Source organism: Balaenoptera physalus (assembly GCF_965194825.1).
Source record: "Balaenoptera physalus genome assembly, chromosome: 12".
NCBI lineage: Eukaryota > Metazoa > Chordata > Mammalia > Artiodactyla > Balaenopteridae > Balaenoptera > Balaenoptera physalus.
The window spans coordinates 89,753,231-89,770,886 of NC_138897.1; the positions used below are offsets into that span (position 1 = coordinate 89,753,231).

At 38.5% G+C, this 17,656-nt stretch overlaps 1 protein-coding gene across 1 annotated transcript in view; it reads left to right on the forward strand.

The window, feature by feature from the left end:
- Positions 1-28: 28 nt before the first annotated feature.
- The window catches only part of KNTC1 (kinetochore associated 1), a 71,351-nt gene continuing 53,723 nt past the window's right edge, over positions 29-17,656 (forward strand). Inside the window, exons 1-16 of the mRNA XM_082418166.1 lie at positions 29-256; positions 2,377-2,547; positions 6,972-7,092; positions 8,812-8,927; positions 9,817-9,895; positions 10,483-10,560; positions 11,835-11,869; positions 12,114-12,224; positions 13,033-13,126; positions 13,480-13,532; positions 13,744-13,859; positions 14,210-14,264; positions 14,792-14,890; positions 16,643-16,686; positions 16,790-16,855; positions 17,264-17,339. Of these exons, the coding sequence (XP_082274292.1) occupies positions 2,419-2,547; positions 6,972-7,092; positions 8,812-8,927; positions 9,817-9,895; positions 10,483-10,560; positions 11,835-11,869; positions 12,114-12,224; positions 13,033-13,126; positions 13,480-13,532; positions 13,744-13,859; positions 14,210-14,264; positions 14,792-14,890; positions 16,643-16,686; positions 16,790-16,855; positions 17,264-17,339 (1,272 nt within the window). The 5' untranslated portion in view covers positions 29-256; positions 2,377-2,418. The remainder of the gene's footprint in view (positions 257-2,376; positions 2,548-6,971; positions 7,093-8,811; positions 8,928-9,816; positions 9,896-10,482; positions 10,561-11,834; positions 11,870-12,113; positions 12,225-13,032; positions 13,127-13,479; positions 13,533-13,743; positions 13,860-14,209; positions 14,265-14,791; positions 14,891-16,642; positions 16,687-16,789; positions 16,856-17,263; positions 17,340-17,656) is intronic.

Below are 17,656 nucleotides of genomic sequence, written 5' to 3' on the forward strand. Positions count from 1 at the left end.
AACACACCCTAGAACACACCCTAGAATGCGCAGCCCGGATATCGGAATGGGTGGAATTTAGGGTGGGGCGACTTCCTATTTCGATTCTAAAGCAATCTTGGCCTCCGCTGGCCGCCGTAAAAGGGGTTGGGCTTGGTGTTCTCCCGCCAATTTAAATTTGTGGCATGGACCCTCAAGAGACTGGGAACGTCTGTTGGAGCTCGGAAGGGCGGGGACGATAAACTTGAGTGCTCCTCTTTAGTTTCTTCAATTGCAGGTGAGGAGGGTGAGCCGCGCTGCTGTAGGGAGCTGCGGGTGGATTCAGGTCGAAGTAGCAGAGGCCTCAGCTCAGTTCGATGTGTTTTCCCCTCAAGACGCTCGCGGGAGAGAGGTTGAAGTCGGTTCTTGCTGGCCCCGGTGTCCAGCTGAGAGCATTTACGCGTGGAGGCCTAAATGAAACTGTTTCATTTCGCTTAATTCGTTAATCTGTTCACCCGGCACCCAGAGGAATCTCAAATCGTTAATCACATCATGTCACTGGTCTGCTTAGTATCTTTCCCTCCCTAGCATTGAGGATGAAACCCAATCTTGTAATCAAGGATTCATTGGCTCCACCTGTTCGTTTAGCGCCCGCACTTTTCCATTCTTGCTGTGGCCCGGCAGCCGCCCCAAACTCATTCCACCCTCTGAGCCTTTGATACTCGGCCTGCATCTTTGTCCCCCCGAGCTTTCCATAGTCGGCTTCTTGATATTCGGGTCTCAGCTCAGATGTCATCTCTTTCCCTTCCCAAACAGGTGTCTCTTATGCGCCCCTTCCCCCCATTCATTTGAGCACTATTTCTAATTGTGCGTTTACTTATTTTTTCGTAGGGAGGCAGTTAATAACTGGCATGAATTTGAGTCTTGTCTAGCTACATCATTAACTCGCTTTAGGTGACCTTGGCCGTTTACTTAGTCCCTGACTCATGTTTCTCAGCTGTAAAATGGATTGTTGTGCAGATTTAATGAATGATGCATTCAAACTGTCTTGCCTACTTAATACCGTCTTTATTTTATTTTTGTCTATCCTTCGTACAAGAATATAAATTTCATAATGACAAAGACCTTTTCTGTCTTCTTCACAGGTGTATTCCCAACTCCTAGAACAGTGCCTGTCACATAGTAGGCATTCAATAAACATTTGTCAAATGAGTGAGTGTGACAGACCTGGGAGGCTGATGATATTTCTCTATTTTTACAGATGTGGGACTCTGAGACCCATAAAAGTATTCACTCCAACCTGTCTTAATCTCCTCCCAACTCCCACCCAAACACAGCCACTAAAATCGTGTATTCTAGCATACTTTGTTTTTGTGCCCTTGCTTACACTCCTAGTAAGAACTCTTTTCCTATATTTAAAAAGCTCCTGTGACCTTAAATTTCTAACCCAAGTGTTACCTGCTTCCACGAATAACAATAGTGAATTAGATAACACTTAAATTGAGTGCTTGCCGTGAACGAAACATTGTTTTGTGAATGTTTGAAACTCATAGTGACCTTTCCAGCTACATACAACTGTATTCCTATTTTATAGACGAGAATTGAGGAACAGAAAGGTTAAGTTACTTGCTTAAGGACAGCAGCTTAGTAAATGTGAAAGAACACCAAGTCAAAAATTATTTCTTCCCTGTACTGTACCTTCCAAAGATTTAAAAACATATTTCTGCGAGCACTTACCAAAACAACTGTAATTATTTGGTTATTGTTCCCCACTAGTTTTGATCCAAGGATTGTTTTTCATTTCAGTATTCTATGCCCACCCACATCCAATGAAATTAGTTATGTAAGTCCTTGCTGATGAGATAGTTAAGTGACTCGAAAGGTTACAAATATACTCTTTGGTCCAGTCAGAAACCTAATGCAGTTTTTTCTTCCTCTCCTTAACATTTTCATTCATTGTATAACAATACTGGAAACATGAATGGACATTTTTTTTTTCAAGTTCGTCTGGAACCTTACCATTCTAAGATATCCCATACAGTCTGACTTCAGAGCCTTCACTATTTATTGCTATATTGGTTAAAGGTTTTTTCCAAATGAAAACTTGTTATAATTTCAACTAGGCACACAAAATACTAGAAGCTCTAGGACAGATTGGTAAGATTGGAATTGTTTCCTTGTGTCCCTAAACCAATATGTTCTCTAGTGATAATCATAGCTCTGGTTCCATGTATCTTATTGCTCCAAAGTGTCTAGTGACCACAGAAATAACACAAAGACAGAGAAGTCTTTACTTATTGATGTGTGTGTGTATATATGTATATTTTGGGGGGGGGGGCGGATAAAGCATTTTCATTTCCCAAGGAACTGGAGTCTATGCAACAATATAATTTGGCCTAATTTTACATGTTGTCACAGGGAACGCAGTGGTTCCTGTCTCAGGAAAACAATCTCAGAAACATGTGGAATGATATTGAGCTGCTAACAAATGATGATACAGGAAGTGGGTACCTAAGTGTTGGTTCAAGAAAAGAACACGGAACTGCTTTATATCAAGTAGATTTACTAGCGAAGATCTCCTCCGAAAAGGTAATGGTTATGACGCTGACTGTTTTCTTTAACAAAATTTTTACTGAGTGTTTAGTAAGACTAGTGGCCACGTGGTAAATGTTTTATAAATGAGTATAGTCCTTTCTCAGGGAATCAAAGTTCAGTATCAGATTACTGGAAATTTCCATCTGAATTCCCCCTGCATCATCTTACGGTCAGTATTCCAAACCTGAATTTTTCATAGCTCCTCTTGACATTTTAGACATACAGATGTATATAAAATGATACAAAGAATATCCACCACCAGCTTAGGAAGTAAAACATTACCAATAGAATTGAAGCAAGCCCCTGGAGCCCGCTCCTGACCCCAGGCTCTTCTCATACTCCAGCCCTGAGTTAAGCACTCTACTGAGGCTGAGATTATCCTTTCCATGAATTTCTTTCTATATTTTAACTTTCTTCTTTTAATAACTATTCCACCATTCTCACACCAGGCTTGAAACCTTATTCTCTGCCTTTTATGGAAAGTATTGCTCTTAGTTTTTGATCTTTGATTTGCTTTCTCAGTAATTTGCTTTTGATAAAATTTTGATGATCGTGGTAAACAAAAGTTTCTTTTAGAGAAAGTGCAAATGATCTTCTGTCACAGTATTATAGCCCAGGATTCCTCTACTTCCCATAGTAAGTTAATGTAATGTTTAATTCTCTAATTAAGAAAAAAAAGTGTAAAAGAAAGGAGAAGAGACCAGACAAGATTTTCATTTTCTAGGGCTAGAAAGGCAGGGCCTCCTCTGGGGAACCTTATTCACAAATGGCCTCAAGTGTAGGCTTTTGACTTTTCTTCAAATGAGCATTCAGAGACACTGGCCAATAGGGATTTTTTAAAAAATCATTCTTCGTTCAGCTTGTATCCTGTTGTCAGGCTATACTGCTTTGTGGCATTTAAAAGTCACAGAATTTATAAATTTTATGAGTAATACAGATAAATTGTGTTCTTTGGCATTAAATTATTTGTTAAGGCAAAAGTGTAAAGAATACCATAAGTTCTGTAATGAGAAAGTGGTATTTCTTTATTTTTTTAATGTTACCAGCAGCCTTAAAAGATGGAAGTGACCCAGGCCACTTGATCTCTGAGGGCTCCTGTTGAAAAATAATAGTGTGTATTGAGCTTTGAATTCAGTTAACAACTAAAGTTCCATTTGTTATTAGCTTGGGGCATTACTTGTAGCAAATGCTGTGTTCACAACCCGTGGTAGGCCCTTGGTAAGGTAACATTATCTCTTCTTTTTAGGATCTTTCCTTAAAGTTAGGCAGACAGGACACAAGCAATAAAAGATATCTATCTAGATGTGCAAGTCAGTATATGAGAAATACCAAATGAATGGTACAGACAGTAAATGTAGTAGGAATTCAGAGGATGGAGAGCTCACTGTGGGTTGGGACAATTTAAGGAGCATTTCATAAACTAGCACCTGACTTGGGCATTAAGAAAAAAAAGGGAAAATGAAAGCACAGCTTACCAAAATATGTGGAATGCAGCAAAAGTAGTGCTTAGAGGGAAATTGAATGCATATATTAGAAAAAAAGAAAGATCTAAAATCAATAATCTAAGTTTCAAGTTAGGAAACTAGAAAAAGAAGATGGACTTCCCTGGTGGTCCAGTGGTTAAGACTCCATGCTTCCAATTCCGGGGGCACGGGTTTGATCCCTGGTCAGGGAACTAGATCCAGCATGCCGCAACTAAGACCCAGTGCAGCCAAATACATAAATTAATTAAATATTTTTAAAAAGAAAGAAAGAAATAACAAGAGAGCAAAAATTAATGAAATTGAAAATAGGAAATCAATAGAGAAAATCAATGAAGCCAAAAGCTGGTTCTTTGAAAACATGAATAAAATCTATAAGCCACCAGCCAGGATAACTAAGAAAAAAGAGGGAAGACACAAATTACTAATATCAGGAATGAAAGAGGGGGCATCACCACAGATTCTGGGGACATTAAAAGGATAATCAAGGAATATTAGGAACATCTCTATGCCCACAGATTTGGTAACCTAATGAACTGGACCAAGTCCTTGAAAAACACAATCTGCTAAAACTCACACAAGGAGTAAACAACCTGAAAAGGTGACATACTGTTTGATTCCAACTCTATGACATTCTGGAAAATGAAAAGACAGTGAAAAAAAGATCAGCGGTTGCCAGGGTTTGGGGGTTGGAGGGAAGGTTGACTAGGCAGAGCACAGAGGATTTTCGGGTAGAGAAAATATTCTGTATGAGACCATAATGCTAGATGTGTGTACCACAGAATGTAAAACACCAAGAGTGAACTGTAATGTAAACCGTGGACTTTGGGTGATTATAATGTGTCAATGTAGGTTCATCAATTGCAACAAATGTATCATCTGGTGAGGAACGTTGACAATGTGGGAGGCTATGCATGTGTGGAACACAGGCTATGTGGGACATCTCTATAGTTCCCTTTCAATTTTGCTAGGAACATAAAACTGCTCTTAAAAATTAAAGTCTTGGGAACTCCCTGGCGGTCCAGTGGCGAGGACTCCGCACTCTCACTGCCAAGGGCCCGGGTTCAATCCTCGGTTGGGAAATAAAAATCCCACAAACCTTCCGGCACAGCCAAAAAAAGTCTTAAAAAGAAGAGGGGGAAGAGCAGTCCAGACAGAGAAAACAGCCTGGGTAGACCCCTACTAGGACGTGTAGCACAGTTTCTTCTTTGCGACACTTTGGTGTAACTTTTCACTAGTTGAAGAAGCAAGTTAAGAGTATAAGTGGGATCAGGGTCTTCCCTGGTGGCGCAGTGGTGAAGAATCCTCCTACCAATGCAGGGGACACGGGTTCGAGCCCAGGTCTGGGAGGATCCCACATGCCGCGGAGCAACTAAGCCCGTGCACCACAACTACTGAGCCTGCGCTCTAGAGCCCGTGAGCCACAACTGCTGAGCCTGCGTGCCACAACTGTGGAAGCCCGCATGCCTAGAGCCCGTGCTCTGCAACAAGAGAAGTCACCTCAATGAGAAGCCCACGCACCACAACAGAGAGTAGCCCCTGCTTGCCACAACTAGAGAAAGCCGGCACACAGCAACAAAGACCCAATGTAGCCAAAAATAAATAAATAAATAAATAAAATTTATTTTAAAAAAAAAAGAGTATAAGAGGGATCAGAATGTAGTTTTCAAAAGTTATACCTGCAGAAGGTGACCACTGAAACAGGTATAAAATGAGCTGATTGGCTTAGTTTGTCAGAGAAGATTAAGAGTAATTAACATTTATCCGAGCATATGCTACAGGCAAGGTTCCCTTCTAATCCCTTTACGTGAATTAATTCACTGAATCTCCATACTAGCCAGCGTTGTAGGCATTATTATTATTATTATTATTCCAGCTTTACCAGAGAGTCAGTTGAGGCATTTGCTTGAGATTACTCAGCTAGTAAGTGACAGCATTCTCAACTACTGAGCTATCCAACTGCTTCAAGATTATGTGTGGAGGGCTTCCCTGGTGGCGCAGTGGTTAAGCACCCACCTGCCAATGCAGGGGACACGGGTTCAAGCCCTGGTCCAGGAAGATCCCACATGTCGTGGAGCAAGTAAGCCTGTGCACCACAACTGCTGAACCTGTGCTCTGGAGCCCACGAGCCACAACTACTCAGCCCGTGTGCCACAACTACTGAAGCCCATGCACCTAGAGCCCGTGCTTCACAACAAGAGAAGCCACCTCAATGAGAAGCCCATGCACCGCAACAAAGAGTAGCCCCCGCTCGCCACAAGTAGAGAAAGCCCGCGCACAGCAGCAAAGACCCAATGCAACTAAAAATTAATTAATTAATTAATTTAAAAAAATGATTATGTGTGGGAAGCTCTAATCAACAGAAGCTACAAACAGGAGACTGATATTTGGCTTGCATTGTGTTTTTTAAAATGTTGACTTAGTTGCCAATATTTAAAAATTAGAATATTTCACATAAAGCTCCAGATTTTCTTGGTAAATTGGAAGCTGTGGCCATGCCAGGATCGCATTTCCACGGGGCGTTCATCTGGCTGACTCTGCTCTCTTTAGTTTACGTGGGGCCTCGTGTCCTCCAGTTCACAGTCCCCCTCCCTGCTGTTTCTCAGACCCTGAGACTTTATTGGTTCATTCATTTATGTTAATGCCTGCTGGCTTCTCCAGGCGTAAGCTCTGCCCTTAGGAAACAAAGACTTGTACTTTTGAATCCTTTGCCCTGTTCTAGCAACCCTGGACTATTTCCCTGTTCTAGGTTCTGAACGGATTCAAGATATATCATACAAAGAAAAGCTTGACTAATTAGATATATGGGCTAAAGAAAGAAGACCTATCAAGTGAAGTTTTAAACTTGGGTGCTTGCGACTATGGTGATACTATTGATAGGTATTGTTAAACATGTATAAAAATGTTTTATTTTAGTCCTGCTTTTCCCTCCCACAGGCCTCATTAAATCCAAAACTACAAGCATGCAGCTTAAGTGATGGGTTTATTATTGTAGCGGACCAATCAGTGATACTGTTGGACAGTATTTGTAGATTGCTTCAATTGCATCTTATATTTGGTAAGTCTAATGTAATGCAGTAAAGTAAGTTGGAAGTCAACTATATCTTGCTACCAATTTCTACAGCATTGCCTTTTCTTTACTCCATTATTTATAAGACTCGAAATTACACTAATTTCAAGAAATTAATCTTGAGTGCCTTGTGCTGAGTACCAGACAGAACAGGTACTGAGATGATCCCTTCTCTCAATAAGCCTAAGGAAAAACATACATGGAAAGCAACAATTTATTTGCGTGGTTTTTGTGTTAGAATACTGTAGAAAACAGTTGAGCCCAATTATGTTTAAGTTCCTGAATCTTGTACATAATTTCAATACCATCAACAGATATTTGAATACTTTTAGCACTATAAAAAGTTTTTAAAAAGTACTTATGAATTAATTCTTTATTGAGTTAAAGGGCTTTAAGTGTGTATATGCAAGTATGGACTTCAGAGTAAATTAAGGGACAGACAAGTCAGTGATTATGCTGGAAAATAGGTGATAGTATTATGAAATTTTTTCTGAAGTTTTGAGAGAAAGATGGTTATTGAAATGTTTGCGTAAGAACAGCTGAAAATTAATTAATTAATTATTTTTAAAAAGAACTTAGATGAAAAGGAATTAGAAGGTATGCACATAAGAACAAAATCTTGATCACAGTTTGCAGGAGAGAAACCCATATTTTGTGGAATCTTAATGCATCTACCCTGATGGGTCCCCAAGATTCACAGTTTCACCAATGAAAAGTGAGGCTGTGTTTACATATAATACTTTTTTTAAAATAAATTTGTTTGTTTATTTATTTATTTATTTTTGGCTGCGTTGGGTCTTTGTTGCTGTGCGTGGGCTTTCTCTAGTTGTGGCGAGCGGGGGCTACTCTTCGTTGCGGTGCGCAGGCTTCTCATTGCAGTGGCTTCTCTTGTTGCGTAGGCACGTGGGCTTCAGTAGTTGTGGCACGCAGGCTCAGTAGTTGTGGCTCATGGGCTGTAGAGCGCAAGCTCAGTAGTTGTGGTGCATGGGCTTAGTTACTCCGCGGCATGTGGGATCTTCCCAGAGCAGGAATCAAACCCGTTGTCCCCAGCATTTGCAGGCGGATTCTTAACTACTGTGCCACCAGGGAAGTCCCTACATATAATACTTTTGTATAAAGATATTGCTGCTGAATAATTTTAGTTATAAGCAATTTATATGTTACTGCTTTTGTCTCTTAGTCTTCCCCTCTCGGTCTCCATGTCATTCCCCCTGGCCTTCTTGCTGTGTGCAAGCAATAACTTCCTCACCTCCTTCAAGTCTTTGTTCAAACCTCACCTTATCAGAGGCGGCTCTCCTGAGCACTCCAGCTAATACTGCATGGCTCTTCTGAGTTCTCTTTCCCTGCTCTACTTTTTCTGTTTGCCAGAGAATTTATCACCTTTGTGTATGTCATACAATTTGATTACTATGCTGACTGTTTATCATCTATTTCTGCCTTAGAATTTGAGCTCTATGAAGGTGGGACTCTTGTTATTATTCTCAGATATATGCAAAAGACCTAGAACAATGCTTAGCATATACTAAGTGCTCAGCAAATATTTGTTGACAAAGAGTCAGTAGCATTCGTTTTTACATTAGTCACTACTTTCATGACATATTTAAAAGAAGCTTAAAGAGTTGACTTTTAATAACAAAATTTGCAATATTTTGTGTTGAAAATAAACATTTTCAGAGGAAGCTTGTAACTTTGACTTGAACTTTTCAGATACTGAAGTGGATGTGGTTGGCCTATGTCAAGAAGGAAAGTTTCTTCTGGTTGGGGAGAGAAGTGGCAACTTACATCTTATTCATGTAACATCAAAGCAAACATTACTCACCAATGTAAGACCCTGTTATGTTTTTCATCTTCATTATCTAAATTCTAAATTATCTTTTAGACAGCTAAAGCTCTAGCAAAGCATTACTTGATTTGTGGCCTAAATTAAAAGAATAATGTTTCTTTACATTGAATTTAAGAATCATACCTTAGAAACTCTCTGAAAAAAAAGGGCACAACCTAAAAGTTGAGAATTATGTTTTATTGGGCGGACTTTCTGAGAACTTCAAGCCCGGGAGGCAGCCTCTCAGATGCTCTGAGGGACGGCTCTGAAGAGGTGAGGGAGGAGCCAGGATACATAGGAGTTTTGCAAGGTAGACCAGGTAGTCGGAACATCAAAAGATTACTGTTAAAGAAAACCAGGTATATCGGGTTAATAAATTTAGCGTTTTCTATGTATGGAAGATGCAAGAGTCTGGGCTCATTGAAGTTATTCCTTTGATATACACCGTTGCCGTCTAGGGCCAGTATCCTGTGCTTTTCCATCCTGAGTCCCCTCAGGATGCACAGTTGGGGGTTGCTGCAATGGCTGATGGCTTGACAGTGGGCAGCCTGTTTATCTCCATCCTGGGCTCCCTCTTGGCTTGATGGTCGCAGCATCCTTTGTTTGCTAATATGGCAGGCAACATTTTTCATCCACAAAACATATGAAATAAATGCAAAATTGAAAAAGTATGGTTTGAAGATAGTATACTTGTCCAAAGCAGTTTTGTATTGAAAATAAACATTTTTGGAGGAAGCTTGTAAATAGTTTTCCATTTGAAAACTAAAATGTTTGGAATATAGGCAGAATTATTGCTAATGATAATTGATATCCCTAGAGTTTAAAGAATATAATCCTTGACTGTAATTTTCTGGATTTAATCTTATCATTTGAAATTAATTTGCAATTAGGCTTTTGTTCAGAAAGCTAATGATGAAAATCAGTGTACTTACCGGAATCTTGTTATTGAGAAAGATAGTTCAAATGAAGGTAAGTGTTTTTAATTTCTTTTTTAATGTCTTCTTGTTAATACCCAGTCAAAAAATCAGATTTATAGTTAATATATTATGTAAATTAATTGGTGCTACCTACACAGTGTTAAACTTTCTAGGGATGCAATTAATATTATTTTAAAAAACAAGTTTTTGATTTTAGCTCTTTTCAGAGGCTTAAATGTACTCTTCTTAAGTATAATATCCTAAACTTCTTACAGTTTTGAGAGTTCTATAGATTATCAGGGAGACATAATATTCTTTTAATATGTTCTTATGGGTTTCAGTGTATTTATCGTATTTCTTTTTAACAAATGTTAACTGGACCTTAATTTATTTTGATGTATCTGAGTTTCTTTTTTTCTGGCAAATGAAATTTGGTTTATAGAAGTTTCAAAGAAGTTACCATTGTTTTTGCAAATAACTTACCAAGTCTTTGTAAATAAGCTTTGTATTGTTACTGTGTTATTTTATTATTAGACTTTAAATGAGCAAATGGACATACTTTTAAGCTAGATCCAGACCCTGGTTTAAATTTTATATCATGTGCCTTTTAAAGAAGCTGGCTTGATTTTATTTTAATAGGTACCTATTATATGCTGCTTCTTACAAACAATGGATTTTTTTGTATTACAAACCTTCAGCTTGTAAAAATTCAACAAGGTAAGTAATGTATTATTTTCTTATTACTGATTTGCAGCAATATTTCTTATTAGTTTTCCAGGTAAATTTTAAAATAGACTCTTTAGGGCTTCCCTGGTGGCGCAGTGGTTGAGAATCTGCCTGCTAATGCAGGGGACACGGGTTCGAGCCCTGGTCTGGGAAGATCCCACATGCCGCGGAGCAACTAGGCCCGTGAGCCACAACTACTGAGCCTGCGCGTCTGGAGCCTGTGCTCCGCAACAAGAGAGGCCGCGATAGTGAGAGGCCCGCGCACCGCGATGAAGAGTGGCCCCCGCTCGCCGCAACTGGAGAAAGCCCTCGCACAGAAACGAAGACCCAACACAGCCAAAAATAAATAAATAAATAAATAAATAAATAAATAATTAAAAATGAATATCTGCTTTAAAAAAAAAAAAATTGTCTTTAAAAAAAAATAATAAAATAAAATAAAATAAAATAGACTCTTTAAGAATATTTTAGTTTAACTACATTCTATGATATTGGGTATACTTTAAAGTATTTGTAATATACTTATTCTCCACAGTTAGGGCTACAACAGAATTTGAAGAAATATTTATTTATAGCCTTCAAGGACTTTACAACTTAGTTGGGGAGACAGGAGTAACGCTAGCATAGTAATAAATGCTTTTTGATGGGATGAATGAACCTGGAAACTGAAATGATTTTGTAAGTGTTAACAATACAAGGCAATAATCTAGAGTGTGTGCTAAGTGAGTGGCGTGGACCATACATCCCTGTGAGCTGGCAGAGATTGAGGAATTGATTCCGGGCATGTATTCAACAAATATTTTTTAAAGATCTACTCTGTGCTAAGAATGTGCCAAGTTCTGGGGATACAATAAGATTTAAGATACAAGGTTCTCTATAGTTTAATGAAGGAGCCAGACAAGTGAAACAGCTCTTCCAAAAGGGAGTGCAAAGTGATGAAGACTTCACAGGTAGGACTTCAGAGCTTGAATAGGAGAGTTGGAGCAGGGAGAAGACCATCTTAGTAGGAAGCTTTTAAGGGAAGGTGTGGAGAGACACTGTAGGGACCTTAAGGCAGCCTGGCTGGTGCCCCGAGTACGACATGTCATCACAGTTTATTTCATTGGTCAAGGGCAAAACTGAAAAGTCACCAGCACCTTATGAATTTCTGACCAGTGTTCCTCTCCCTAGATTGTATGTAATTTAACCTTGACACAAAAGGGGAGATTCATATGTATTTTATAGGTTATAGTGTAAATTCAGCCTACTTTCTCTTTTTCATGCAGCGATTGAAAAGGTAGACTTCCATACGGCAAAAAAGGTAAGAACACAAAACCACACTGTCTTCTAGAAACTTAGATTTAATGTCAGTTTAGGAAAGTGTTTCTGCATAATTGTCTAATGGTTGATATTTTGGGAATTAACATGATAAAACATTTTAATAATATTCCTATTTTTAAAAATACATTTATAGCTATTGATTTAAACTGATTTTTTATCAGTCTTTCCAAGGAATTTGGACTATGGAGCATATATATAACATTCTTATTTTTTAAATCTTGCAGTTACAAGGACAAATCAAGTCCAGTTTTATTTCTACTGAAAATTGTCATACCCTTGGTTGTCTCAATCTTGTGGCTGGTGATTTAGCAAGCGAAATCCCTGTGATAATTGGGGTAATTCTTTTCTTTTTATAAAATTTTGGGCTTTTTTTCTGAAATGTTTCTTCATTAAAACATAGTTTTGGTAAAATTACAAATTAATTTGTAGTGTATAACAGAAACAGGGAAATTATAAAATGAAGGTCATAAAATTAACAAGTAAAACTAAGTCTCTGTGTTGGAAAAAATATTGCATCTTTATTTTCACTAATCTCTACCTGACATTTAGCATGTCTTTCAATTATGAGTGTAGGCAAAAACAACAGCAGCAAACAAAACATCTAATATTATATTCAAGGAGTAGGCAAAAATTCTATATTGAATTATATTATTACAGCAATTACAACATTTTTACTTGCCAAATTTATATAACATGTTAAGAAGCAGTCACTTTTCCCCGTTTTGTGTATCTAGTTCAGTATTTCATCAGGGTTTCAAATAATTTGAAGCAAATATTTATGAATGATTTTCAAATATTAGTAGTTATTTTAATGAAAATACTTCATCAAAGGTTATCTTTATCTTGTAATGCTGGAGGAGGTCTTGAAGCTTACCTGATGTCTCTAGAGTGAGTTGCCTGAATATGCCTCCTCCTTATTAAATGTTCATGTGATAACAGTGCACAGCAGGAGTTCACTGTTTTTTCCATTCTGTTCTGTTGAAAACAAACTAAGAGAGGAACTAGATGATAAGAGCTAGCTGGGCTTGAATATATAAATATATTTTGAAATTAGTCACATGTACAACTTAGATGTTTCTACTTGGTGGAGAATTCAGATCTAGACCCAAGTTTGTAATTGACATACTATTTTCACTTCTGTAGGGAACTGGTAATTGTGCATTCTCAAAATGGGAACCAGATTCTTCTAGGAAAGGGATGACCGTTAAGAGTGTTATTGATGCAGAGATTATTGAAGGTAACATCAGTTAATGAAACTACTTTTGGTACTTGTGAGTTGTCGTTTTCATGTCAGTACACTAAGTCTGGCATATGAGCCGTTTTACCAAACCTTGGAAACAAGCCAGCTTAGTCTGATGATCGTCCATGTATTTGGCTTCTTAGCATGTTGCAATTGTTACTCTTCATTTTGGGAGGTTTTACGTTTTAGTGATCCTCCAAAAAAGTAGAGAAACGGGAATAAATGGGAATGGGAACTTCTTTTTTAAGTGTAGTTCTGCCTTTCCATAAATATGTTAGTTTACTATTTTAAATATGGCTATATGTAACCCAGAAACATAGTCCTTACACACCTTGTTTTCTCTTTTGTAGGTGCAAAGAAGTTCCAGCTGATAGACAATCTACTTTTTGTTCTTGATACCAGTGTATGTTTCTGATACTTCCCCTTAAGTATTTTCACTTGGTGTTATGTTTAACAACAGAAATTTTGTCGAACTTAACAAAGACAAGGACTTTAGCCAGGGTAGATTACTATCTTGTGTAATGTGCTTTATTTCAGTTACATATCAAAAGATAGATTGCAAAATGTAAATTTTTAGTCGTTAACAGGACGTATTAATGAAATGTCTCTTGCAGAACGTGCTGAGCTTATGGGATATTTACACCCTAACTCCCATATGGAACTGGCCCTCCCTTCACATAGAAGACTTTCTTCTCACCACAGAAGCAGATTCGCCTTCATCAGTCACATGGTACATTATGACGCTCATATTGATTTCCCTTCTGTTAGAACCAGGTTTCTTGCCTGGTTCTGTTCAGATCATTTCTTATGTGTTACATTCCAGATAACACTGTGAACAGACTGACAGGGTAAAGACCATTTCATTGTTAGCCAAATTCATTGAGAACAAATAGGCAACACAAAAACCTCCAAGTGAATGTGTTAGAAAGAGTGTGAGTCTGGGCCATAAACATTCAGAAGTCAAGTTCAGTATCTTCTGTGTGAATTAATTTTAACTATTATACAAGGATATCACTTTGACTTAGCTTATGTCTAGCAGTTGGCTTCTTTGATTCACTTAAACCTTCTTTTCTCTTTCAGGCAAGGGATTACAAATCTCAAGTTAGTAGCTCTGACAACTACTACTAATAAGAAGGTATTGGAAAATTTATATCACATTCATCCATATTATGTGTTAGAAATAGCATTTATATAAAAGTACTAGTTGTTAAGTAGTACTCACAGCATATTAGCTCTTAGTTCACACAGGTACTTGACAGATCAGAAATAACCCTGCAGAGCTCTTTTTTCTCATAAAAAAAAAAAAGATATAAATCTCAGCTCCACATTTTAATTGGAGCATTTCAGGAATAAAAATGTCTATAAGAAAATGTTTATTATAGTGATACTTATGTAGTTCTGGCACTGAGGAATTACATTTGCCTTAAAAACAAATTGTAGAATGGACTCCAGGTACGTGGATTTTCATTTAACAGATTTAAAAGGTAAGATAGAACATAATTTTCTATGTAACATTTAAATAATACAGTAACAGATTTACTTATTTTTTGCACTTAACTTTGTATCAAGTGTTTTAATCTATGCCCTGGATTGTGAAGTGCTGTCTTGTGCTCATAGGTTTATATTGACCTAAGACATTAATTGCTGTCCTATTTTTCTTAGATGAGAAACCTCATGGTCTATTCATTACCTATGATGGAAATACTATATTCTTTGGAAGTATCTAGTGTTTCTTCTCTGGTCCAAACAGGAATTAGCACAGTAAGTTGATGTGTATTTTGAACTAATATATTTTTTTATAATTGAAAAAAAATAAGAATAACTAAGCTAAGCATGAGTGGAACCTAGTGGAATACCTGGATAGATCTCAGGTAAACCATATTTATTGTTATCAGAGGTCCTCAAATATGTTTACAGGAGGTCAGTCTTCATTTAAAAAGAAGGAAATTAATCAAATAAAACATCAGTCAATTGCACATTCAATTTTCTTGTCTCTCCACAGGAAATACAGATGATTTTTAATTTGGGGGAAGTTATTGCTTGCTTTTTTTTTTTGGCCGCTTTTGGTCTTCGTTGCTGCGCGCGGGCTTTCTCTAGTTGTGGCGAGCGGGGGCTACTCTTCATTGCGGTGCGCGGGCTTCTCATTGCGGTGGCTTCTCTTGTTGCAGAGCACGGGCTCTAGGCACATGGGCTTCGGTAGTTGCAGCACTCAGGCTCAGTAGTTGCAGCACACAAGCCCTAGAGCACGCAGGCTTCAGTAGTTGCAGCGTGGGCTCTAGGGCACACGGGCTTCAGTAGTTGTGGCTCGTGGGCTCTAGAGCAGAGGCTCAGTAGTTGTGGCGCACGGGCTAAGTTGCTTTGCGGCATGTAGGATCTTTCCAGACCAGGGATCGAACCCCTGTCCCCTGCATTGCCAGGCGGATTTTTTTTTTTTTTTTGAATTTATTTATTTATTTTTGGCTGCGTTGGGTCTTCGTTGCTGCGCACAGGCTTTCTCCATTTGCGGCGAGTGGGGGCTACTCCTTGCTGTGGTGTGCGGGCTTCTCCTTGCAGTGGCTTCTCTTGTTGCAGAGCTCGGGCTCTAGGCGCGTGGGCTTCAGTAGTTGTGGTGCACGGGCTCTAGAGCGCAGGCTCAGTAGTTGTGGCGCACAGACTTAGTTGCTCCGCGGCATGTGGGATCTTCCCGGACCAGGGCTTGAACCTGTGTCCCCTGCATTTGTAGGCGGATTCTCAACCACTGCGCCACCAGGGAAGCCCCTGTTTTATCTCTTTTTATATACACACGTTGTATTTTTCCAAACCATTTGGAAATTACTTGCAGACATCATGACCTCTCACTCCTAATTCCAGCGGGTATCTCCTAAGAATAAGGCCCACAAAATTTAACATTAATGCAATACTATTATGAAATATGCCATCCAAGTTCAAATTTTACCAATTGTGCCAATTACTTGAGAACTTTTTTTTGTTCCTGACCCAGGATTCAATCAAACATCACGAATTGAATTTTGTTGTCATGGTCACATGGTAGTCTACTTTAATCTCTAAAACTTCCCTAGTCTGTTTTTGTCTTTTCGGACATTGACATTTTTCGAGTCCTAGCCTATTGTGTGGTAGAATGTCCCTCTATTTGGATCTGTGTCTCTTCATGATTAGATTCGTGCTAAGATTTTTGGCAAGCATCCTGCATAAGTGATACTGTGTCCTAACTGCATCACATTAAAGGACTCATGTCCACTTGTCCTGTTATTGGTGCTGTTAAATTTGATCACTTGGTTAAAGCAGTTCTGCCAGATTTCTCCATTGTAAAGGTACATTTTCCCCTGTATAATTAGTAAGTAATTTCCGTGGTGTTATTTTGAGACTATGGGAATATCCTTTTCCTCACCAGTTTTTCCCAGTAATTTTAGAATCCATTGATGAATAATTTCTGCCTAAACCAGTTGTTACTCTAGTAACTATAAAGTGAATTAATTCTATGTTTCAATTTTAAACATGTTTTTGCTATTGTAGGATACCATATACCTTCTGGAAGGAATTTGCAAAAATGATCCAAAGTAAGTCCTGTTTTGTTTATCAGATAAGTCGTTAAATAATAGCAAAGTTAAAATATACTTACTGATGTTAAATGACAAATGTCAATATTAAAACTTTTTTCAGACTATCTGAAGACTCAGTCTCTGTTTTAGTACTCAGATGTCTTACAGAAGCTTTGCCAGAAAACAGGTAACTACTTGTGTTTTGTTTTGTTTTTTTTATAATTTATTTTATTTATCTATTTTTGGCTGCACTGGGTTTTCGTTGCTGTGCGCGGGCTTTCTCTAGTTGCGGAGAGCAGGGGCTACTCTTCATTGAGGTGCGCGGGCTTCTCACTGCGGTGGCTTCTCTTGTTGTGGAGCATGGGCTCTAGAGTGCAGGCTCAGTAGTTGTGGCGCATGGGCTTCGTTGCTCCGCGGCATGTGGGATCTTCCCGGGCCAGGGATCAAATCCATGTGCCCTGCGTTGGCAGGCGGATTCTTAACCACTACGCCACCAGGGAAGCCCTCTTGTGTTCTTCTAAGCCTTACTCCTTGATGAAAAGCTTGAATTCCCTGATTAATAAAAATTTTACTGAAATTTCTTTCAATTTATCAGATTGAGTCGGTTACTTCACAAACACAGATTTGCTGAAGCCGAGAGCTTTGCCATTCAGTTTGGACTAGATGTTGAGGTAATTATTCATGTATTCATTCATTCATTGAAAGCATTTCTTCATGTGCTAGAGGCTGTGGAGACAAATGTGTAAGACATAATGGGAATTTAGTGTGATCAGGCCTATAATTAAGATACGACCAAAGTAGAGTAGGGATTCAAAGGAGATATTGACCCTTAAAGTAGGGTGGGAAGACTTCATGGAGGAGGTGATTTTATGTCAGATCTTGAAGATGTTCCAGGTAGTCCTGGGAGAGGAAGGGAATTCTAGGTGTTAAGACACATGAAGAAAGTGAGGGAGGCTTATGGTGCTTCCAGGAACTCCTAGTAATTAGA